At 40.9% G+C, this 24848-nt stretch overlaps 1 protein-coding gene across 2 annotated transcripts in view; it reads right to left on the bottom strand.

Moving 5' to 3' along the window:
* The window catches only part of ccdc93 (CCC complex scaffolding subunit CCDC93), a 61206-nt gene that overhangs the window by 15389 nt on the left and 20969 nt on the right, over positions 1–24848 (bottom strand). Inside the window, exons 8-15 of one of the 2 annotated variants that reach the window (XM_080199299.1) lie at positions 23427–23444; positions 21349–21385; positions 16255–16344; positions 13598–13648; positions 8331–8417; positions 6944–7060; positions 4597–4659; positions 2064–2137 (exon numbers count right to left, since the gene is read on the bottom strand). In XM_080199299.1, coding sequence (XP_080055425.1) covers positions 2064–2137; positions 4597–4659; positions 6944–7060; positions 8331–8417; positions 13598–13648; positions 16255–16344; positions 21349–21385; positions 23427–23444 — 537 coding nt within the window. The remainder of the gene's footprint in view (positions 1–2063; positions 2138–4596; positions 4660–6943; positions 7061–8330; positions 8418–13597; positions 13649–16254; positions 16345–21348; positions 21386–23426; positions 23445–24848) is intronic. The other variant, XM_080199300.1, reaches the window with a different exon arrangement.

Genomic DNA, 24848 nt, shown 5'->3' with positions numbered 1-24848 from the left:
AGAGAAAGAGCTGAATTCCAAAGAGTGACTGCCCTTGATATCAAGGGTGTGACATCAAGGATCCAGACAAAGCTCAATGGGAAAGCTTTCTCTGTTTTCAGTCATATTTGATATAAATGAAGGCAAGTGTGGTGCTTGGAGGTCAATCATCTCAATTCCTCAGGGTTGTGTCCTTGCATCCTGAGACTCACTCCCCAACAGAATGGTGGGTGCACATACTCCACATGGACGGCAGTGGTTCCAGAAGATAGCTCACCACTGCCTTTGAGCGCAATTAGGGATGGGCAATGAATGTTAGCCGAACAAGTGGAGCCCACATTCCTGGAAAAGTCATCTTTGGGCCATGCATTCATTTCTCTAACCTTATTTGCCCTATGCCAATTTCCAATGGCTCAGATATTGCCTGATGTATGCAAATACAAATCTGAAGAGAGACTTGAAAACTGGCATTTGATTTGGAGTGACAGAATTACTTTTAAGTAATGAGGATGAAATAGGCTAGATACATGTAGATTGCTTGCACAGATGCAAGAATGAGGCTTGGAAGTGCCCAGGAGTGCCTTCACAGAATTCTGCGGCTGTGAATTTCATTTGAGGCAGAGAGAGGCAGAAGTTCTCAACATTCAAAGCTAAATTGAATAGCTTGCAACAGTACAGAAATAGTGTGGGCAGCAATTTGCTCATGTAAACTGCAAATGCCAGTATGGTTTGGTTAGGTTGATGTCCCACTTGTGTTGTAAGACTGCATGAGTGATTTCAAAGACATTCAATTGGAGAACTGAGTTTGTTAAAAGGAAAAAGTGATGATACAATCAAGGTCTTCATTCAAATTAAATTACTTTACGGGTGCTCTACTCAATAGAAATTCAATACTAGATAGGAATAGGAAATTAAGTATTAGTTATGACAGATTAGAAGTCATTTATATTTTTCAGATAGAAGTGCACATATGAAGTAGATGGTGATGGAACATTAGAATGCTGTATTAACAACATTCATTTATGTACCCTCAACATAATAAAATGATCCAAGATGCACAGATTATGAACATCTTTTTTAAAAACAGATGCATGCCTGCTAAGGAACATGATTATGTCCATGGACAGACAACAGAATATGACAGCTAATTATGGTACCCGATGAAAGGTCATCACCTAGAAATATTAACTATTCTTCTCTCTCCATGGTGCTAGAGCAGCTGCATATTTCCAGCAATTTTGCTTTTCAGATAATTGAATGATCTGTAGAACCAAATAGTTCTTGAACTGCTACAACCGTGGACCTATACCCTGTGATATATTGTCCAACTTAACTTTGGAAAACAACCAGTCACAGAAACAACATGGCACAGAAAGCCAGAGAATATATTCAATTAATTCATCAAAAGGAAAAGCCTTTTCCTTTTTTGGCTCCATCTTTTATGATTAAATGTTATGGGAAGAATTCAAAATAGAGCACATTGTACATGTTCAGTAGTTAGAAACTGCAATCATTATTTTGCACTTTTAAACATTATCCTCCAGCTTTCAGGCACAACTTGGTTGCACAAGAAATCCTAAAATTGCTAGTCGCGCCGATTCCATCATTTCTACAATTCTGATCCTGCTCCAGAAGCCCCATCCATTTTCATTTCCTTTTAATGCAAAATATGAAGTTCATGTGTATTGCACTAGATGATACTGGAGACAGATTTTGTTTTAGCCATTACTTGTAAATAGTCCTATTTTTCTATCCATCTATGTTTCAATTCCACTTGTCTGCAACCACCATATTCAGCCTTATCCGTTTTGCATCATATACATAACCTCAAAAGCTTGAATTTCTCTTGCAATCGACAAGTCACTTTTCTTACCTTTAACAATTCTCATTGACATTTCAAAATATTTAGCTAGCAATTCCATTGTCCCGGAAGTTACATTTAAATTTAGTAAATGGAAAACAATTTGTACTTGCAGACACCATCACACTTCTATCATGCTGCATGAACTCAAAACTGTGATTGCAAGGTTTAACTGCTTCTCTGCAAAATCTACATGGGTTTAAAATATGTGACCATCACCTACCTGGAATCAGCTTGCGATTCTGCAGTTTCAACAGTAGCCAGCTCTTTGTCCAATTTCTGCCCATAATTCACAATCTATAAATAAAAGTCTTAAATGATGCTGTGATACAAAGCTAAATACTGTGGATGAAAACACTCAGGTCAAGCAGCAACGTAGCGAGAGAAAAACAAGATACTTCATTGACTTGAAATCTTGTTTTGCACAGATGCTGTATGAGTGCTTCCAGCATTATTCTTACTTGTACTAAATAAACCTTGCCATTGTCAAATTTAACATTCTTCTGAAATAGAACATAGAACATAACAGCGCAGAACAGGCCCTTCGGCCCACGATGTTGCGCCGACCAGCTTTTTTTAAAAAAAAACACTGACCCACAAATCTAAACCAATCCCTTTTCGTCCATAAACCTATCCATAGATCTCTTAAACGCCCCCAAACTAGGCGCATTTACAACCGCAGCAGGCAGGGCATTCCAATCCCTCACCACCCTCTGGGTAAAGAACCTACCCCTGACATCCGTCCTATAACTACCACCCCTTAATTTAAAGCCATGCCCCCTCGTGCTAGCATTCTCCATCCGAGGAAAAAGGCTATCACTATCCACCCTATCTAAACCTCTAATCATCTTATATGTTTCAATAAGATCCCCTCTTAGCCTCCTTCTTTCCAGCGAAAACAACCCCAAATCCCTCAGTCTCTCCTCATATGACCTCCCCTCCATACCAGGCAACATCCTGGTAAACCTCCTCTGCACCCTCTCCAAAGCCTCAACGTCCTTCCTGTAATGTGGGGACCAGAACTGCACACAATACTCCAAGTGCAGCTGCACCAGTTGTGTACAGTTGCAACATGACACTGCGACTCCTAAATTCAATCCCCCTACCAATAAACGCCAAGACACCATATGCCTTCTTAACTACCTTATCTACTTGATTCCCAACCTTCAGGGATCTATGTACACATACACCTAGATCCCTCTGCTCCTCCACACTATTCAAAGTCCTCCTGTTAGCCCTATACTCAACACATCTGTTACTCCTACCGAAATGAATTACCTCACACTTCTCCACATTAAACTCCATCCGCCACCTCGCGGCCCAGCTCTGCAACCTATCTAAGTCACCCTGCAAACTATGACACCCTTCCTCACAATCTACCACACCACCGACTTTGGTGTCATCAGCAAACTTACTAATCCACCCAACTATACCCTCATCCAGATCATTAATAAAAATTACAAACAGCAGTGGCCCCAAAACAGATCCCTGAGGCACACCGCTCGTAACCGAACTCCATGACGAATATTCACCATCAACCACCACCCTCTGTCTCCTATCTGCCAGCCAATTCCTGATCCAAGTACCTAGATTACCCCCAATCCCATACATCTGCATTTTCTGCAGAAGCCCACCATGGTGAACCTTATCAAACGCCTTACTAAAATCCATATATACCACGTCAACTGCCTTACCCCTATCCACCTCTTTGGTCACTTTCTCAAAGAACTCAATAATGTCAAAAACCTGACATGCAAATTATAAACAAGTTTTAGTTTCATGACATTCATTTGCTAATATCGTCAGATCAGCTGACAGTTCCATTTGCCCAACAGAAAATATTAATAAAGTGAACATATTACCCAGTCATAATCTTTCTCTCTCTTCACTAACCAGGTTCCCTCAAGAATACTGTCTACTGGTAACCCTCACTTTCACAATTATAGTTGTTCCCAGAACAAAAAGTATTACCTTTATAGTTTACCTAAGTATACACAAGAGACAATACATGTTGATAGGAAGAATGAAGCAACACAATATAAGCAAACAGCACAATTTTAGAAGGTCTCCAAGAACAGAGACCTAAAAGGTAAATCTGGCAAAGTGGCAGGACAGGATAACAGTGTTAATAAAGCATACAGACTTTATGAATAAAAGGAAGCGAGTGTACAAAGTCAGTTAGCCTAAACTAATATAAAACAGTACTTCATCCCAGCTGAAATAGTGCATCCAATTCTAAGGTGCATATTTTTAGGAAGAAAATGAAGGCTTTGGAGAGGATACAGAAAATTGCTGAATGGTTTCAGGGATGAGGGATTAGTTTTTGCATATAGACTGGGAAAATTGAGGCTGCTTTCCTTGCGAGTGAAAGTGGCCAGGTAGTGGTTTGGTACGCTTAAAATTAGGAAGTAAAAGTAAATGGTTTTCAATGACTTAAAAAGAGGACAGATTTGAGATGATAGGCAAAAGAATCAGAAAGAACATGAGGGTGAACAAACACTGGGTATGAGTTGCACTGTCTGAAAGTGGAAACAGTATCTTTTGAAGGCTATTGTGTAAATATCTGAAGAAAAACAATAGTGGGATAAGGGGGAAAGAGCAAGTAAGTGGGACTAACTGGATTGTCCTTTGAAGGAGACAGAGACGGGAATGGCTATTATACTACTGTACATACTGTACTACCTTGTGATTTTATGAATGATTTAAGCAATATACAAATGCTAGATTTGCAGGTTACCTGAAAAAGTAAATCTCACCTCCACCAGTTTCTTCTTTGCTTCCTCACATGTAGTCTGAATTCCACTATATTTAACTTGAAGCTATTAAAAAAAAAATGAAAAAGTTCATGATAATTTCATTGCATCCACTTGGTCATATATATGGTTATTGTGGTTACTAAATATACAACTTATTCTAGAGTTCAAAAGCCCTTGTAAATCTAACATCCAACGCAGTGACTTATAGTAACGTTCGTGTTTATCCTAATCAACATAGCCCAAATAGTCTACACATATGGACTGTCCTGTTCTCCTCCCCTCCATGCCAACACTATAGTTAAGACAGGCCACCAATGCTTCTACTTTCACAGAAGCATAAGGAAATTTGGCATGTCAGCTACAACTCTCACCAACTTTTACAGATGCACCATAGAAAGCATTTTTTCTGGTTGTATCATAGCTTGGTATGGCTCCTGCTCTGCCCAAGACCACAAGAAACTACAAAAGGTCATGAATGTAACCCAATCCATCACGCAAACCAGCCTCCCATCCATTGACTCTGTCTACACTTCCTGTTTCCTCAGCAAAGCAGCCAGCATAATTAAGCACTCCGGACATGCTCTCTTCCAACTTCTTTCGAGAAAAAGATACAAAAGTTTGACATGTACCAACCAGCTCAAGAACAGCTTTTCCCTGCTGCTAGACTTTTGAAGAGACCTACCTTGCATTATGATCTTTCTCTACACCCTAGCTATGACTGTAGCACTACATTCTGTACTCTGTTTCCTTCTCTATGAACGCTATGCTTTGTCTGCATTGTGTGCAAGAAACAATACTTTTCACAGTATACTAATACACGTAACAATAGTAAATCAAATAAAATCATAATTTTAAAGACTCCGTTATTCCGGCAACACACCCCAAAACCCTTAATGCACTGGTCATAAAACTTCAATGACCTGTGCATTACAATCCCATTACCTATTCCTACTCAACAGCCTTGATCATACAACTGTGCCTGGAACTGTACCCTTAAAAATGCACCATGCTACAGTTGTCCATTGATTTCTGTCAGATACTGGCCAATTCCTTTCACTGCATTTACCCAGATCTCTCAGCAATTTATTCCACCTCTGCATCCAAGGTCCTCATAACCCAGTTACCATTTGTTATTCACAACCTTGCCACATAGATTCCCAATGCCTTTGTTCAGACGGTTGACTACCAGATATGGTGAGTCTAGGACAGGGACCGCATCCCCAACATCTTCCCATGCTGAGCATCTATTATTAGTTATCACTATTTACATTCAACCAAAAATCATCTGAGTCTTGCTTTTGTGCAGCACGTCTGTAGTAGGGATTTTGAAATTCTAGGTGGTTATCAACATTCAAAACAGATTCTACTGTCTAATGTACTGCCCATTTCAAACCAAGTCTAGGATGTGCCAGAACTATTGCAGATCAACAATCGCAAATGAAAAATTATTTTTTGGTCCTCACCAAAACTTCATCACTTGATCTCTGTTTCACTAGTCTAATTCTGAATGTCTACACAAACTCAATCTTATGTTGTGCACCCTCAATTGGTGATTACATTCAAATCGGTAAAATCAAATACTATTACGGAGGATGTTTTCTTCCATCTCCAAAATATGGCTCCTTCACTATTTCTACTTGGGTTTTTGAAACCTTCATGTATTCAGATTGAACTATTCCAATGGCCTAAGGTGCATCTTTTTAAAATTCAAAAAATTCAGATCTCTTTCACCTGAAACCTATTCAAGACAATTCATCTCAGCTTCCCAACTTCTAATATCTTCCCATACTTTAGGGACTTCAAATTCCTCACCCCAATTTTAAATCCCTCTTCAGCCCTGCTCCTCCTTTCTGGAACATTCTTGTTCATGTCCTTCTCTCCTTCATTCCAAGATTGATTACAGAGTAACTGGAAACACTCTCCCTAACTCTATTTTAAAATATCCTGCATCATCCACCATGAACAACCACCCCCGCCCCAACTTGCACACCTATTCCAACAGAGCTTACTAGTTGCCTAAATTTTCATGCTATTCCTGCTCAAGTCTGATGCCAAGTGTATTGTAAAGCCATTTTACTGAAAAAGGTGCTACATAAAAGAAAGTTGCTGAATCTTACGATATCCTGCCATTGCGCGTCAGTTTAAAAAACAATCACCAATGCAAGAAATTTTATGGAGAGAAATGCAAAATCAACATGATCCTCTGGTCAAAGCATGTACCTTTGCTTAGTTTAAAGGAAAACACTTATGACCCAAATCTGCTTCAAGAGTTCTTGTTTCAGTTTTGCTCAGACAGCAAGCTATTGCATTGTGAACAGAAGAAATAAGTTTCAGTCCAGAAACCTACCTCTTCCAACTGCTTCGTCTTTTGCGAGATTTGCTTGTTCAGGGATGCAACTTGTCTTCGATATTGCTGAGCGGCTCCAAGTCTTTCAGGGCGATCCTCAGCTGAAAACTCAGATTGCTGCAATTATTAAAATTGTCACTTTTCTTTGATACTTACAGCGACAGTTTGCTGCTGAATCAAAAAGGAGCTGCAAATGTGCTGAAATAATCACCAAATGACATGACTGACTAATTGTAAGAAAAACTACCCAGTTAACATCCAAGATCTTACTTGATGTAATTAATTTGCCTATACAATTAGCTCATCTGCTAGACATTCAAGCTTTTGAGTACAATCTTGTGTAGCGTTTGAATAAGTTCTTGCTGCGTGCACGCTCCTGGTGAATCCTATACCCAAATCAGCCAGTAAAGTGTCAGCTAAAAAGTAGGCACCCTAATCCCCTGAATAGCTTTTCTTTCTGCTTCTACACCATTCTTCTTGGTGCACTCCTCTAAGGATCCATTCTTAGCCCCCCTCTTATTTTCAGGTACATGCTGTCCCTTAGCAACAACATCCAAAGAGAGTTTCCACACTTCTGTGGACGACATCCAGCTCTACCACATCTCAATTACTCCAGAGGTCTCTACACTAACACTGCTTTCCCAATATTTAATACGGCACGTGTAGAAGTGTCCTCCAATTAAATAGTGGGAATTCTGAAGTCCCCACCACAAATTCCTTCACCTAGTTGCCAACTCCATCTCTCTCATTGGCAACTACCTGAGACTCAACAGGACTTTGCATCTTGGTGCCTTTCTTGACCCTGAGATCAGCTTTCATCCATAATTCCATGCCATCACTAAGACAGCCAATTTCCATCTTCATGTTATGGACCGACTTGCCCACCTCAATTCATTGGTTACCACGGCCCCCATCCATGTCTTTGTCACCACAGACTCAACCATTTCAACCCACTCCTGGCTAGCATCCCACACTTCATCTGTAAATTGAGCATTCACTTTGCCCAATTCAATTCATGATATGGTAACCAGCACCAAGTACTTTTCATCCTTCTTCCTTATACTCAACCTACATTGGCTCCTGGTTAAGCACCACCTTAATTTTTAAATTCCTACGCGTTTTCAAATATTCCATGGCTTCCCCATGTGCTTGTATACAGACATAAATATCGCAAGATTTTAACATGCAGTATTCTGCCACTATCCTGACCCAACAATGCCACCACCAAAAAGACTCCACTTATCCAAATTTGTCCTATATAGCACCCCACCTGAGCACAAATTTCCTCTACAAGAACAATAACTGAAGAGCCAAGAAATGCATTGGAACACCCATGTGATACAAGAAGAAATGCATTGGAACCCAAATCTGATGCAAAGTGCCTTACCTTTTCAGCATACTCTGATGCAATCTGCTTAATTTTTTCTGACTGTAATCCTACAATGTGACCCACTGTACTAGCAGTCAGTTTTCCCTGAAAGTCAAAGATATGAAATAAATGTCAAGTAACTAACCATGGCTGCAAAAATTCAAATGTTAGATCAGTAACATCAGTTCAAACTTCAGTATTTGACAATGTCGATAATGGCCTCAACTCCACATTCCACTAACCCTGATGTTAATCAAGAACCTATTGACCACTGCCTTAAAAATGTTTAAGGACGCTGTCTCCACTACTCTGGCGAAGAGAGTTCCAAAGGCTCAGGGCCTACAGAAAGAATTCTCCTCATTGCTGTCTTAAATGGGAGACCCCTTATTTTTAAAGTGTCCCTAATTCTAATCTTTCCCAAATGGGGAAAACATTCTCTTTGCTTCCACCCTGTCAAGGAAGGATATGGACAATTCTAAATTTTGTTAATTCTGCATATATTACAGAAATTTATCTAGTTCCTAAACCTCTGGCTTGCATGTGACTCAAGCCTCAAACACAGCAATTACTTTTCTTCTTACATCTTAAGAAAATTTGATGAAACAATGCAAGCCTTATAAATGCAATAATTACAAAGAACTAAGAACAGTACAGCACAGGGACAGGCCCTTCCACCCACCAAGCCTGCATCAATAATGTTGTCCTAGCTAGACCAACTGTCTGTATCCCTCTATTCCCCACTTGTTCATGTGTCTATCCAGATAAATCTTAAATGTCACTAACATGTCTGCCTCAACACCTTACTTGGTGGCGCATTCCAGGCCCCCAGGGAAAACAACTTCCCCTGCACACTTCTACTGAACCTTTGTTCCCATATCTTAAACTTGTGTCCCCTTTTAATTATCATTTCTGTCCTGGGAAAAGGCTTTCAACTGTTCACCCTCTCTTATACCCCTCAATTTTATAAACTTCTATCAGCTCGCCCCTCAGCCTCCATCTTTCCAGGAAGAACAATCCCAGTTTATTTAATCTCTCCTCATAGCTAATACTCTCCATACGAGACAACATCCTGGCAAACTTTTTCTGTACTCCCTCCAAAGTCTCAACATAAGAAATAGGAGGAGTAGGCCATCTAGCCCTTTGAGCCTGCCCCACCATTCAATAAGATCATGGCTGATCTGAAGTGGCTCAGTTCCACTTTCCCGCTTTCTCCCCATAACCCTTAATTCCCTTGCCTACCAAAAACCTATCTACGCACATCTTTAATATATTTAGCGAGGCAGCCTCCACCACTTCAACGGGCAGAGAATTCCAGAGATTCACCACCCTTTGAGTGAAGAAGTTCCTCCTCAACTCCGTTTTAAACCGCCCCCCTTTTATCTTGAGGCTGTGCCCCCTAGTCCTATTGTCTTTTTTGAGCGGGAAGAGTCTTTCCACCTCTATCCTATCCATCCCATTCATCATCTTATACGTCTCAATGAGATCTCCCCTCATTCTTCTAAACTCTAACGAGTACAAGCCCCGTCTATTCAGCCTCTCCTCATAGCTCAACCCCCTCAACTCCGGTATCAGCCTAGTAAACCTCCTCTGCACTCCCTCCAAGGCCAAAATATTCTTGCGCAAGTGCGACGACCAAAACTGCACATAGTACTCCAGCTGCGGCCTCACCAGTGCCCTGTACAGTTGCAGCAAGACCTCCCTACTTTTATATTCAATCCCCCTTGCTATGAAGGCCAGCATCCCATTTGCCTTCCTGACCACCTGCTGCACCTGTAGGCTGGGTTTTTGCGACTCATGCACAAGGACCCCCAGGTCCCTCTGCACCGTAGCATGCTGCAGCTTTTCGCCCTGCAAGTAGTAGTCCTTCCTACTATTATTCCTATCAAAGTGGATAACCTCACACTTGCCAACATTGTATTCCATCTGCCAGGTCCTTGCCCACTCGCTCAGCCTATCTAGATCCCTCTGCAGACTTTCCACACCCTCCGCACAATTTGCCGTTCCGCTTACCTTTGTGTCATCGGCAAATTTCGACACCTTACAGTTGGCTCCCTCCTCCAGATCATCTATATAAATGGTAAATAGCTGAGGCCCCAGCACCGATCCCTGGGGCACTCCACTAGTCACCAACCGCCAATCCGAATAGCACCCATTGACGCCCACTCTCTGCCTCCTATTTGATAGCCAATCCCCTATCCACGCTAACACCTTACCCCCAACTCCATGCCCCCTAACCTTTTGTAACAACCTTTTGTGTGGCACCTTATCAAACGCCTTCTGAAAATCGAGAAACACCAAATCCACCGGTTCCCCTCTATCCACCGCACTAGACACATCCTCAGAATTCCAATAAATTCGTCAGACACGACTTCCCCTTAACGAATCTGTGCTGCGTCTGCTCTATTAAACAATTCTTCTCAAGATGCCCCGCTATTTTCTCTTTGATTACGAATTTAAGTATTTTTCCTACAACAGACGTTAAACTAACTGGCCTATAATTCCCTGCCTTTTGCTTGCTACTCTTTTTAAACAGCGGCGTAACATTAGCCGTTTTCCAATCTTCCGACACTTCCCCGGAATCCAGCGAGGTTTGGAAAATAATCACCAAGGCATCCACTATCACCTCCGCCATTTCCTTCAGAACCCTTGGCTGCATTCCATCTGGTCCTGTGGACTTGTCCACCATCAGTCCCTCTAGCCTGTCGAGCACTGCTTCTCTAGTAACAATGATCTCATTCAGGCCCTCCACTCCTACCATCTTTCCATCGTTAACACCCGGCAAACTATTTGCATCCTCCTCCATGAAGACCGAAGCAAAAAAGTTATTCAAGGCCTCAGCCATTTCCTCATCCCCCACCACTAAATCCCCCCTCTCATCCTTTAAAGATCCAACATTCACCCTAGCCAGCCTCCTCCTTTTTATATATTTATAAAAACTCTTACTATCCTTTTTTATATTTAGCGCTAGCCTAGATTCATAGTCTATCCTTCCTTTCTTTATCAACAACTTCATTCTTTGTTGATATTTAAACCTCTCCCAATCCTCTTCTCGCCCACTACTTTTAGCCACTCTAAACGCATCAGCTTTTAATTTACTCTCCTTTATCTCCTTCGTTACCCATGGCTGATTATCTGCTCCTACGATCCTTCTTTACCATCAGAATAAATTTCTGCTGAACACCAAGAAAGATCTCCTTTGAGATCCTCCACTATTCCTCAGCAGACCTACCTCCCAATCTGCGCCCCCAATCTACATTCGCCAATTCCTCAACGTCCTTCTGGTAGTATGGCGACCAGAATTGGACACTGTATTCCAAATGTGGCCTAACCAACATTTTACATAACTAACAATTTGCCAACTTTTATACTTGATGTCCTGGCTGATGAAGGCAAGTGTACCATGTGCTTCATTCACCATCTTTTCCACCTGTGCTGCCAAGATACGTGGACCTGTATTCCCAGGTGTGTCTATGCTCCTGATGATTCTACCATTTATTTTATAGCTCCCACTTGAATTGAATCTATCAAAATGCATCACCTCGCATTTGTTTGGATTAAATTCATCTGCCATTCCTCCATCTTATCTAATCCTGCTGTATTCTGACAATCTTCATCACTATCTGCAACTCTAGCAATCTTAGTATAATCCGCAAACTTGCTAACCTGACCAGCTATGTTTTCTTCCAAAGTCATTTATATATACTACAAACAGAGGTCCCAGCACCGATCCCTGTGGAACACAACTAGTTAGACCTCCATTCAGAAAAACTGCCTTCCATCACTACGCTGTGTCTTCTAAGGCAAAGCTAGTTACAAATCCATCCAGCTAGTTCATCCTTGACCTCGCGATTTAACTTTTTGCACCAGCCCGACATGAGGGGCCTTGTCAAATATCCTTGCAGACAACATTCACAGTCCTTCTGTCAATCATTTTTGTCACCTCAAAATATTCAACTAAATTAGAGGGACATAACCTCACTCATACAGGACCATGCTGTCCTTCACTAATAAAATCAGTTTCAAATGTGTATAGATCCTAAGAATCTTCTCCAACAATTTCACTATCACTGACGTCCAGCTCACTGACCCATAACTACCCAGGTTATCCTTGCTACCTTTCTTAAAAAACGGGACAACATTGGCTATCCTCTAGGACTTCACTTCTCCCATGGCCTACAAGGAAACAAAGATTTCTGTTAGAGGCCCAGCAATTTCATTTCTTGTCTCTCTCAGTATCTGCGATAGATGCCATCTGGCCCTCGGAATTTGTATACCTTAGTGCTTTTTAATACTAACGCACTCTCCATCATAATGATGACCTGCTCTAGAGGGTTTATATACGCCTCCGAGGCACCACCAACCAACATGTCCCTCTCTTTTGTGAGCACCATGCAAAGTACTCATTAAGGATCTCACCTAGTTCCTTTGGTTCTTCACATAATTTCCCTCTTCATCCTTGAGTGGACCAACTCTTTCTCTAGCTACCTCTTAATCCCAAAAATATACAAAATGCTTTGGGATTCTCGTTAATCCTGCCTGAGGACATTTAGTGACCCAATCCCTGTTTCAGTTCTTTTCTACTTTGCCTATATCCTTCAAGTGCTTCATCTGTTTTTAGTTGCTCAGACCTTCTGTATGCATTCTTTCTCTTTTCAAAAAGACTCTCAATTTGTCTGGTCATTCACAGTTCCCAAATCCTGCCTTTCCTATACTTCCTTTTCACAAGCATATGCCTCTTCTGCACTCTGATCAATTGCTCATTAAAAGACACCCACGTCTTATGTGGCTTTACTCTCAAACAGCCTCTCCCAAACAACATCCGAATCCTGCCTAATCAATTACAGTGCAGAAGGCAGCCATTTGCCCTTCGAATCTGCACCAACAATCCCACTCGGGCCCTATCCCCATAACCCAATATATTTACTCAGCTAATCCCTCTAACCTACACATCCTGGGACACTAAGGGGAAATTTAGCATAGCCAATGACCTAACTCCTGCACATCTTTGGACTGTGGGGGGAAACTGGAGCAGCCAGAGGAGACCCATGCAGACATGTGGAGACTGTGCGAACTCCCGAGTCACCCAAGCCAGGAATCAAACCCAGGTCCCTGGAGCTGAGGCAGCAGTACTAATCACAGCCACCATGCACTACGGAATTAGTTTCCTTCTTACAGCTTATGAACAAAATTCACCTGACAACTTGCAGAGTTTTATAGACTAGAATCAATTAAAATAGAACTTAGCCTCACGTTAATTATTCGTATATTTCAGCATTTAAAATTACCTCCTCAGACGCCATCACAGCCATTCCAGTCATCAGTTTTTTAATGCGAAGCTGCAATCAAATAATTAAAGATTAAAAAATTATGGTTTCCATTTATGTTAATGAATTGAGCTTAAACTACTCCACCCTCAAGTTAAAAGCAAATGATTCATTTGGAAATTCTCATTTGATAGTATTCTGAACAATAAGATTTGTTCCATTTGAACATCGTTCAATTTGTTGACTATTCCCAAATCGTTCACCCAGCATCTTCATCTGGTTATTCCAGATGATTATTGGTGGTTATTTTCCAGACGTCGCTGGGTTCCGGGGAAGTGCCGGAAGACTGGAAAACGGCTAATGTTACGCCGTTGTTTAAGAAGGGTGCCAGGCAAAAGGCGGGGAATTATAGGCCGGTTAGTTTAACGTCTGTGGTAGGTAAAATGTTAGAATCCGTCATTAAGGAGGAAATTGCGAGGCATCTTGAAGGCAATTGCTTGATAGAGCGGACACAGGATGGTTTCATTGAAGGGAAGTCGTGTCTGACAAATTTACTGGAGTTCTACGAGGATGTGTCTAGGGCGGTGGATAGAGGAGAGCCGGTGGATGTGATCTTTCTGGATTTTCAGAAGGCGTTGAACAAAGTACCTCACAAGAGGTTATTGCAGAAGGTCGAGGGACATGGAGTTGGGGGTAGGGTGTTAGCGTGGATAGAGGATTGGTTGTCAAATAGGAGGCAGAGAGTGGGGGTCAACGGGTGCTATTCGGATTGGCGGATGGTGACTAGTGGAGTGCCCCAGGGGTCGGTGCTGGGGCCTCAGCTTTTTACCATTTATATAGATGATCTGGAGGAGGGAACCGAGTGTAGGGTGTCGAAATTTGCTGATGACACCAAGATTGGGGGAACGGCAAATTGTGCGGAGGGTGTGGAGAGTCTGCAGAAGGATCTAGATAGGCTGGGCGAATGGGCCAGGAAATGGCAAATGGAATTTAATGTTGGCAAGTGTGAGGTGGTCCACTTTGGTAGGAAGAATGGTAGGAAGGACTATTACTTACGGGGCGAAAAACTGCAGCAGGCGACGGTGCAGAGGGACCTCGGGGTCCTTGTGCATGAGTCGCAAAAACCCAGCTTGCAGGTGCAGCAGGTGGTCAGGAAGGCGAATGGGATGCTGGCCTTCATAGCGAGGGGGATTGAATATAAAAGTAGGAAGGTCTTGCTGCAGCTGTATAGGGCATTGGTGAGGCCGCAGCTGGAGTACTGTGTGCAGTTTTGGGCGCCGCACCTGCGCAAAGATATTTTGGCCTTGGAGGGAGTGCAGAGGAGGTTTACTAGGCTGATACCAGAGTTGAGGGGGTTGAGCTATGAGGAGAGGCTGAATAAACTAGGCTTGTACTCGTTGGAGTTTAGAAGAATGAGGGGAGATCTCATTGAGACGTATAAGATGATGAATGGGATGGATAGGATAGAGGTGGAGAGACTCTTCCCGCTCAAAAAAGACAGTAGGACTAGGGGGCACAGCCTCAAGATAAAGGGGGGGCGGTTTAGAACGGAGTTGAGGAGGAACTTCTTCACTCAAAGGGTGGTGAATCTCTGGAATTCTCTGCCCGTTGAGGTGGTGGAGGCTGCCTCGCTAAATATTTTTAAGAAGCGGGTTGATGGGTTTTTGACAAGAGAGGGGATTAAGGGTTATGGGGAGAGGGCGGGAAGGTGGAACTGAGCCACAACAGATCAGCCATGATCTTATTGAATGGCGGGGCAGGCTCGAAGGGCTAGATGGTCTACTCCTGCTCCTATTTCTTATGTTCTTATGTTATGTTCTTATTCCACTCCCATACCAATGTGCTTGATTCCTGAAGTAGCTTAGCTAACCACTCTATACCAAAGTTGAAAAACTGGGGATAAATAATGTCTGTCTTGCCCCTGATCCTCCTGTTGCAAACAAAAAAAAATTGTGCAAAAACTTTTAAAATAAAACAAAAGTTGGCAAATGAGAACAATGGAGGCTGAGGTGTTTTCCTGGGTCTGGGCAGCCATAGGGTTGTCAACCTGGATTGAACTTTTATTCCCTGCTGTTTGGATGGACTTTCTCAAAGGAATCAGTGGGTATATTGGAGGATTTTCAGAACATTAAGTTATTTTTCTTCCACTCATATTAAAGTTAAGAATCAGAAGTAATATTCCAGACTTTCCTTTTATTTTGTATTGACATTAGGCTGTCATGAAGTTAGCGGTCAATTTGGTGTATGACAAATGCAATATCTCAGTACTACTACTTGTCCTCATAGCATTTACATTCAAATGTAATTTACCCATTGCAAACTGTTCATTCATTTGCTGGTATTAAAATAGACTTTAATCAGCTGGAAAATATTAACAGAATTCTAATTTTCTAAGGTAATTTGGTTCTCAGAGTCCAGACAACTTCATCTAATGAACTTGTATTTAATTCCTGGTTTATTCTATTTGATTTTCACGGTTCCAGGGGTTTGAAAAGGACTTTTTCTAAAATAAAACCTAGTATTCACAATTTGGAATTCATGCAAATTAAAAACATAGTATTTAAATTGTGATCCCTTGCTTTTAATTTGGTAATTATAAACTGAATTAGTCATGAGGAAAAGATACTAAAGCAAACAAAGATATTTCTTATTACAAAGATTGTGTGATAATAATGTACCTCTTCAACAGCCTGCAAGTCTTCTTCCTCAGATACGTCAGTCATCCCAGTTGCCAGTCCTGTTCCCAGGGTCCCTGTTTTGTCTTCATTCTGTAAAAACAAAACAAAATTATGCAAATCAATGATGCAACATCTCCAAGTGACAATATTGGAAAATATTAGAATCTGGTCGTAACAGTAAAAGACAGATAATATCCTTATATGGCAAGTTTGATTGCAGTCTGAAAAAGACAAAACCATTAAGGATATAAAGAGTTGGCAACTTACAAAAAACAGACTACACTTCAAAAACTATCAAGGAATTATCACAAACAAAAAGCAGGATAGGCCATTTGGCTCCACCATTGATTTTGATAATCAAATTCCCCCCTCCCAAATCCCTTTAGATCATAGAACCCTACAGTGCAGAAAGAGACCCTTCAGCCCATCAAGTTTGCACTAAACAATGCCACCCAGGCCCTACCCCGATATCCCTACATATTATACCCACTAATCCCTCTAACCTACACATCCCTGGATACTAAGGGGTAATTTCTTAGCATGGTTAATCAACCTAACCTGCACATCTTTGGACTGTGGGAGGAAACCGGGAGTACCTGGAGGAAACCCATGCAGACATGAGTATGTGCAACCTCCACACAGTGACCTGAGCCGGGAACTGAACCCAGGACCCTGGAGCTGTGAAGCAGCAGAGCTAACCATTGTGCTACCATGCCGCCCATAAAGCCCCTAACGGCAATATCTAATTCTTCTTGAAATCACACACCACCACTTTGGCCTCAACTACATTCTGTGCTATTGAATTCCAGTCATTCACCACCCTCTGGGTGAAGAAATTTCTCCTGACTTCAGTTCAAAAAGGTTTACCCGTCATCCTCAAACTATTAACTTTAGTTCTGGACTCCACCATCATTGGGAACAGTCATTCTGAATGTACCCTGTTAGAATTATAAGTTTCTACAACAGCCCTTCTCGTGCTCTTAAACTCCAGTGAATATAATCCTAGCCACTTAGTCTCTCAAATGGCAGACCTACCACCCCAGGAATCAGCCTGGTAAACTTTGCTGTACCCCCTTTATAGCAAGGATATCCTTCCTCAGGTAAGGACACCAAAACTGCACACAATATTACAGATGTGGCCTCACTAATGCCCTGTACAATTGCAGCAAAACATCCCTATACTCAAATCCTCTCACTATGAAGGCAAACATACCATTTGCCTTCTTTACTGCCTGCATGCCTTACTTTCAGCAACTGAATTCATGAGGACTCCATGGTCTGATTGAATATCCAATTCTCTCAATTTACATCCATTCAATTATAATCTTTCTTCCTAGGAAAGTGGATAACCTCACATTTATCCATATGATATTGCATCTACTATGCAGATGCCCACATAGCCTGTCCAAATCAAACTGAAGCATCTCTGCACCCTCACAGCTCACCCTTCCACCCAACTTTGTACCAACTACATAACTGGAGATAACACATTCAATTCCCTCTTCCAGGTTAATATATAATGTGAACAGTTGGTGTCTTAGCACAGATCCCTGCGGAACCCCATTAGTCACTGACTGCCAGGAAGAGACCCATTTATAGAACATAGAACACTACAGCACAAACAGGCCCTTCGGCCCACAAGTTGCACCGATCACATCCATACCTACCAGGCCATAGAACTATCTGTAACTCCCAATCCCATTAAATCCCTTGTATTCATCCAGAAGTCTTTTAAAAGACCCCAGCGAGTTCGCCTCTACCACCATCGACAGCAGCTGATTCCACTCACCACCCTGACTGAAAAACTTACCTCTAACATCTTTGCTTCCTATCTGCTAACCAGCTTTTTATCCCTCTCAAGGCAACCTGCAATCTCACATGCTTTAACTTTACATAGTACTCTGTTATGAGACACCTTGTTGAAAATCTTTTGAAAGTCTAAACCACATTACACTGGTTTGCCTTGGTCAACTCTACTAGTTACATCCTCAAAAAAATTCCAATAGATTTGTCAAGCATGATTTCCGTCTTGTAAATCTATGCTGACTCTGTCTGATTATACCACTGTCTTCCAACTGCTGAGTTTTGAAATCCTTGATAAGGCTCTCGCAACTTCCTCAGTACAAACGTTAGGCTCTCATCAAAAGTTGCCCATTTTCACTTTTTCATTTTTTGACTAGCCGGCTTACATAAGCTACACTCCAATCTGTAGAACTATTAAAGTCCAAAGAATTTTGATAAATAATCACCAATGGATTTACTTCTAGGGCCACTTCATTAAGTACTCTGGGATAAAGATTATCAGGACCTGGAAATTTATCTACCTTCAATTTCCCCAAAACCATTTCTCTAATGCTGATTTCCTTCAGCTCCTCACTAACACGTTTCCCTCAGCACTCTAGCACATTGTTCATGTCTTCCTTTGTGACAACTGAATTCAAGTACAAATTTAATTGCTCATATGAATTCTCTTGTTTGACTGTAAAGGCCCCACGTTTGTTTTGGTCAATCTTTTTCTTTACATATCTATAGAAACTTTTACAGTCGGTTTTTATGTTCCTCCCCAGCTTACTGTCATACTCTATTTTTCCCTTCTTAATCAATCCATTGGTCTGCCTTTGCTGAATTTTAAACTGCTCCCAATTCTCAGGCACACTACTGTCTTCTTCTTGCCAATCTGTATGCTTCTTCCTCGAATCTGATACTCTCGCTAATTTCCCTTCTAAGCCATGGTTTGGCTACAATTCCCTTAACACTCTTACGCCAAACAGGAACAAAACTTCCTGAATTCACCTATTTATTCTTTAAATGCCTGTCCACTGTCTTTCCTTTCAGTAGAGTTGCCCAGTCCACCATGGCCAATTCATGCCTCATATCATCACAGTTACCTTTGAGATTCAGGGCCCTGGTCTCAGAATCAACTACTTCACTATCCACCGTGACAGAATTCTACCATATTATGGTCACTTGTCCCCAAGAGTTCTTTCACAACTAGACTGACAACTAATCCTCTCTCATTGCACAATACCCAGTCCAATACTGCCTGCTCCCTTGTTAGTTTCTCAACGTATTGTTTCAGAAAACCATCCTGCATGCACTCCAGAAAATTCTCCTCTATTGTACTGTGACTAATTTGACTCTCCCAATCTATATACAGATTAGTCTCCCATAATCACAGATGTTCTTTAAATACATGCATCTGATTTCCAGTCTAATGCTTTTCCCAACATTACCATTACAGTTTGGCGGTCTATTACCATAACTTCCCATGTTTTTTGGCCCTCGTTGTTTATCAACTCGCCCCATACAGATTTCACATCATCTATGCTAATATTTTTCCTGTATCAATATCTTTAATCAACAATGCAATTCCACCACCTTTTCCTTTCTAAACACTGAATAGCCCTCAATGTTCAGTTCCCATCCTTGGAACCACGTCTCCGTAATGCCAAAGACATCAGACCCCTTTACATCTATCCGTGCAACCAGTCCATCCATTTTGTTTTGAATGCTCTGAGCATTCAAGTACAAAACCTTCAGATGTGCGCTTAACATTTCTTTTCCCTTTCCTATTATTTTTGTACTCACACCTTACCAAATTCTGGCCTTTGATTTCTCTATCGCTTCCCTTATTCTCCTGTCTTTTCCTCTTGTTCTGAATTCCCCCTGCTCCGAGTCCTTGCAAAGGTTCCATCGCCCGCCATATTACTTCAATCCCTCCCCAACCACTCTAGCAAGTGCCCCAACCAAGGACATCAGTCCCAATTCTGCCCAGGTGTAACCTGTTCTGTTTGTACAGGTCACACTTCCCTCAGGACCAATTCTAATGCCCTGGGAATCTGAAACCCTCTCTTCACATCATTCTTTCACCCACATATTCATCCTATGCAGCCTGTTTCTACTCTGAAAAGTATGTGGCACAGGTAGTAACCTAGGTGCATTGGCCTGAGCAGGCGCCCAACTGTGGCGACTAGGGAAATTTCACAGTAACTTTACTGCAGTGTTAATGTAAGCATTACTTGTGACTAATAAACAAACTTCAATCCTGAGATCACTACTCGAGATCCTCCTTTTCAGCTTGCTTCCTATATTCCACTTTTAGGACTTCCATCCCTTTTTTAAAATCTGTTGTTTGTACCAATGTACACTACGGCCACTGGCTGTTCACTCTCCCCTTTCAGACAGTCCTGCTGCCCTCCGAGATCCTTGACCCTAGCACCAGGGAGGCAACATATCATCCTGGGGTCTCGTTTGCAGCCAGAGATGCTAACTATTCCCCTTACAATTGAATCCCCTATAACTATTGCATTCCCGTAATTTTTACTGCTCCCTTCTGCAGTGGAACCAACCGTGATGCAATAAATTTGGCCGTTTGTTTTCCCCTTAAAGGCTATTCTCAACAGTATATTGTTTTGCAGGGGAAACAGCTACAGGAGATTACTGCAGCACCTGCCTAGCAGGCGCCCATTCCCTTCCTGCCTGTGGAGTCTGAGCTGACAGTGATCATCTCTGTATACGTGCTATCCACAATACTCTGCCTCATGGATTCTCCAGTGTCCCCATCTGCCGCTCCAGCTCCAAATGCAGGCTTCCAGGAGTTGCAGCTGGAGATACTTCCTGCACAGATGCTGGCTCTGGGCACTGAAAGCATTCCTGGCCTTCCACAGAACATGCAGAGCAGATCAATTTGGAGCTCTCCTGTCATGTCTTACCCCCTTAAAAATCGAATTTTTGAAAGCAGTTTTCTTTCAGATTATATCCAATTCTCTAGCGTCCTCCTTTCCTGCTACCAAATATAACCTTTACAAGCTAAAAACCACAGAAATTACCTGAGACTTTGTACAAACACACCATTCTTAATTCCTATTATCCTCCTGACCACCACCCCAAAGTTCTGTGGCAATGGGAAACAGCAAATAAAAATATATTTTAAATATCTCTGACTATAGGAATGATTTATTGAACTAAACGTTTTAATCAATGCAAGCTCAAATTAACTGTATGCTGAGCAATGCAAACAGAAGAGAAAAATCTCAAACTGAAGATGAAATTAAATTTTTTGAATAAATGAGATTATTCAAGTTTAATTCTTACCTTTTCAGTTTTTGACTGTTTACTAAAACCATATTTACTGGAGAAAGAGGGAGAAGAAAAAAATCAATACTGAATAAGGACATTCTTCAAATGATCATAAGTATCTTCATTAATTTGATGCATCATTTAAAGATATCAGCTTTGGAACCAAAATGGGTCATATTCAACATTCAAACCATTATACACAGTGCCTAGCTACTATTGTTTGAAAACAACTAAGCTTGATTAATTTCAAGCTGCAATAAATAGGATAGATTTGTAATATTTGCAGCAAATTAACCACAGCTCATTCCATTGTTACTGACTTTCCAAAGCAACTTCAGATACAGAGCAATGGAATAAGTGTGCAACAGAGTCAAAACTATCGACTCGTGTTTACAACAGCTATAGTTTGACATGATCCGCTGCAATCAAGGCTAATAAGTTCTCTAGTGGTCAGTGAACTCAAATTTTCAGTGCATTTAATGTATTACAAACACTACATTTTAACTAGCCACCAAGTTGAACTCTACAGTAAAACATCTCAGTGCAGTTCATTGACAACAGTGCAGTATTCGATACTCAAATATAACCCAGGTCAATTACTATGCACCACAGTACTAGCTGAGACTAGCTTATAAAATTATTTCAATTAGAAACTTTTAACTGGTGTCAGAGTTGGAAATCTATTTTTCCAATTACAAGATGACAAGTTTCAGCTTTAAATACGTTCTCTACATCCCCTGATGACACCTCCAAATCTACTGAAGCCTACAATATTGTTGGAAAAGACATAAGATTGTTTTTAATAACAATATTTATTTTGGAATTTAATGTTTCTTTGTAACTGGTGATCTGACTGCATTGTTTTGAATCAGTTTCCAAACTGAAAAGATTTTTCATCCCCAACACGGTCCTGATTAAAAGTTACAAAAAACATCTTCAATGGCTGTGACAGTGGTACACTGTCCCTTCACAACCTCTTTTGCAGTCTTTGACATGATAGGCCATGCCAATCTCCTTCAATGCTTTCTTCCATGACAGTGGAATAGGACTCCCTGCCCGATTCCATTCAGCCTTCCAGTGGCAGCCAAGGAATCACCTGCAATGGATTCTGTTCTGGCCCTGTTGTCTCAAATTCAAAATCTATTGCTTTCTCTCCTATTTCTCATTTACTTGCTGCCATTCAAAGACATCATCCAAATACATCATCCAAATTCATGGCTTCAGGTTCCACATGTATACGGACAGCACCTAACTCTCATTTCATCAAGTCTGCTTGCCGACGTCCGGATGAGCCACAATCACATCCAATTAAACATTGGGAATAAGAAAGCCAATGTCTTCAACGTCGGCCACACTTTTTTCCTCTTGCTACCAGCTCCATTCTGCTCTCTGGTCACATTTGAGCTGAACTAGCTTGTTCACAACATTGGCATCTGATGGGCTTCAAATTGAGCTTTTGACCTCATCTCATTTATCATACAGACCCCCTACCACCCAACTCTATTCACTGCTGGTTCCCCCATCCAAGTTTAATTATTCAAATATTTTCTGAGCCAGTCTCCCATCATTCACCCTGAAGTTGGAGCTCATTGTAAACCCTCTTGCTAATTTCATAAACTAACCAAGTTCTGACCATCCCTCAATCTTAGGCTTCCTTTCTTCCCTGTTGCTGTAAATTCTTCCAACCCTGCGACACTTAAGAACTATTCCTCCAACTGTAATCACTTGTGCATCCTCCACTCTACCACTAGAAGCTATACCTTTCACCATCCAGAACCCAAATCAAGGAATTTCCTTCCAGCTTCTTTTTTAAAAAATACTCTTTAAAACCCAACTCTGACCAAGTTTTCATATTTATTTCCAAAATTTCCTTCAGCTCATGTCATTTTTGTTCAATTATACTCCTATGAAGCACTTCTCTAGACATTTCCCCCACAAGTTAAAGGTGTTACATGTTAGCTATTTAGATTTAATAACTAAAATCAACAATCCTAAATTTAGGTATCAATGAAGTGCAGAGTTTTAACACATTCTTGCTTTTAAAATTGTGTGAAAAGATAGCTTTGAAATGAAAATTAAGACTAAATACTCACATGAGGGAATCAGGAAAGCTAGTGAAAATGAAGAACGCAAGAAAACAACAAAATAAGTGAGAAAAGAAAAGAGTTTTAACAGAAAGCAGGAAGATAAACTGTAAGCAATTGAAAGATTTGATAGCCATAAAATTAGTATTGAAATACAAAAGAAGCAGAGGCAAGGAAAGAAAATACCTGCTAAACGTGTGGAGATAAATTACAATATAAAATAAATTGTACAATCATTCAAAATAGATGATTTAGCAATGACTTATTTTAGCCATTTTAAAACTATGCAACATCACAATTTAGTCAAGTTTAGGTGCAGGTAAGGGATCACATCTCTCTGCTCAGTTATTGAGGAGTTGCAGTGCAATCACATGTACTATTTTAGACTTTGCAAAAAAACCCACTTTTATAAAAAGAGATTCTGCTGATTTGCTAAACTCCTTATGTTTTGATTAAGCTGCAGAGGCAGCAAAAATGCAGGTCATTGGAATCCCAAATTTTAGTAAATCAAAATTTACTAAATCAATCTTTGAAATTTCAAAGTTTACAACAGGTACAGAAGTGGCAATTCCATTCACCCGGTATTCCCAATAGCCTGGTATGTTCAGATTGTGAACAGAACTGTGCTTCCCAGCTGAAATCAGTTTAACCTCCTTAAAATATGATTTACTAAATATTAATTCACATGCACTTCAATTTAATAAAAAGTATTTAGATTGTTAAAATTCAGTCACCTGAAATATTAACCTCAGATTTGCCTAACTTATAAATTAAAATCAAATGCCATGTGGGTGTTTTGTGTGGGGCAACTTCTCTTAGATAGGCAATGATTAATGTGCAAAGTATATTGCATCGATAATTGTATAGTACATCCCAAACAAGAAAACAATTTTGCTAAACAGTCTATCCCTGAAGCATTCATTTCTTTGTTCTCAGAGTGGGGAGCAACTGCAATGGAGTGCTGGGAGTTTAGGGAATCTTAAACCATTTTACAAAAACTAATGTAGTTTGTACCAAATTTAACACTTAGCTTATACATGGCTTGCAGTTAAGTTTCATCCAGGGGCCTAAGTAAGGAGATAGAGGCTATACACAGTAAGCAGTCAGTAGATTAAGTGAAAAAGCTTGAACTGGTTTAGGTATAGCTAATCTCTTTGTTTCAGAACACAAATTCAAGTATGACCACAATGGAGTGCTAGGAATTGGGCAAAGAGGTGCTCATTTGCTTTTTCTAACCTTTTCACCCTGTAGAAAATGGTTCTTGCTCAATTACAGAGGAAGCTAGCTAGCTGTTTGCAAGTATCGCATGACTAGTTAAATCTATTCTATCCCTGAGGTTTACAGCAGTATGGGAATTTGTGGCAAGATTAAAAAATAATTTAGTTAATTGAAACAGAGGCAGGTAGAGCAGGCAGTGCATCATGGTTGCAG

The sequence above is a fragment of the Carcharhinus amblyrhynchos genome, chromosome 11, assembly GCF_965287045.1.
Source record: "Carcharhinus amblyrhynchos chromosome 11, sCarAmb.v2.hapA, whole genome shotgun sequence".
In the NCBI taxonomy this organism is placed as follows: Eukaryota; Metazoa; Chordata; class Chondrichthyes; order Carcharhiniformes; family Carcharhinidae; genus Carcharhinus; species Carcharhinus amblyrhynchos.
Note: the sequence above shows the minus strand (reverse complement) of the source record. Positions and strands in the feature narration are given on the sequence as shown.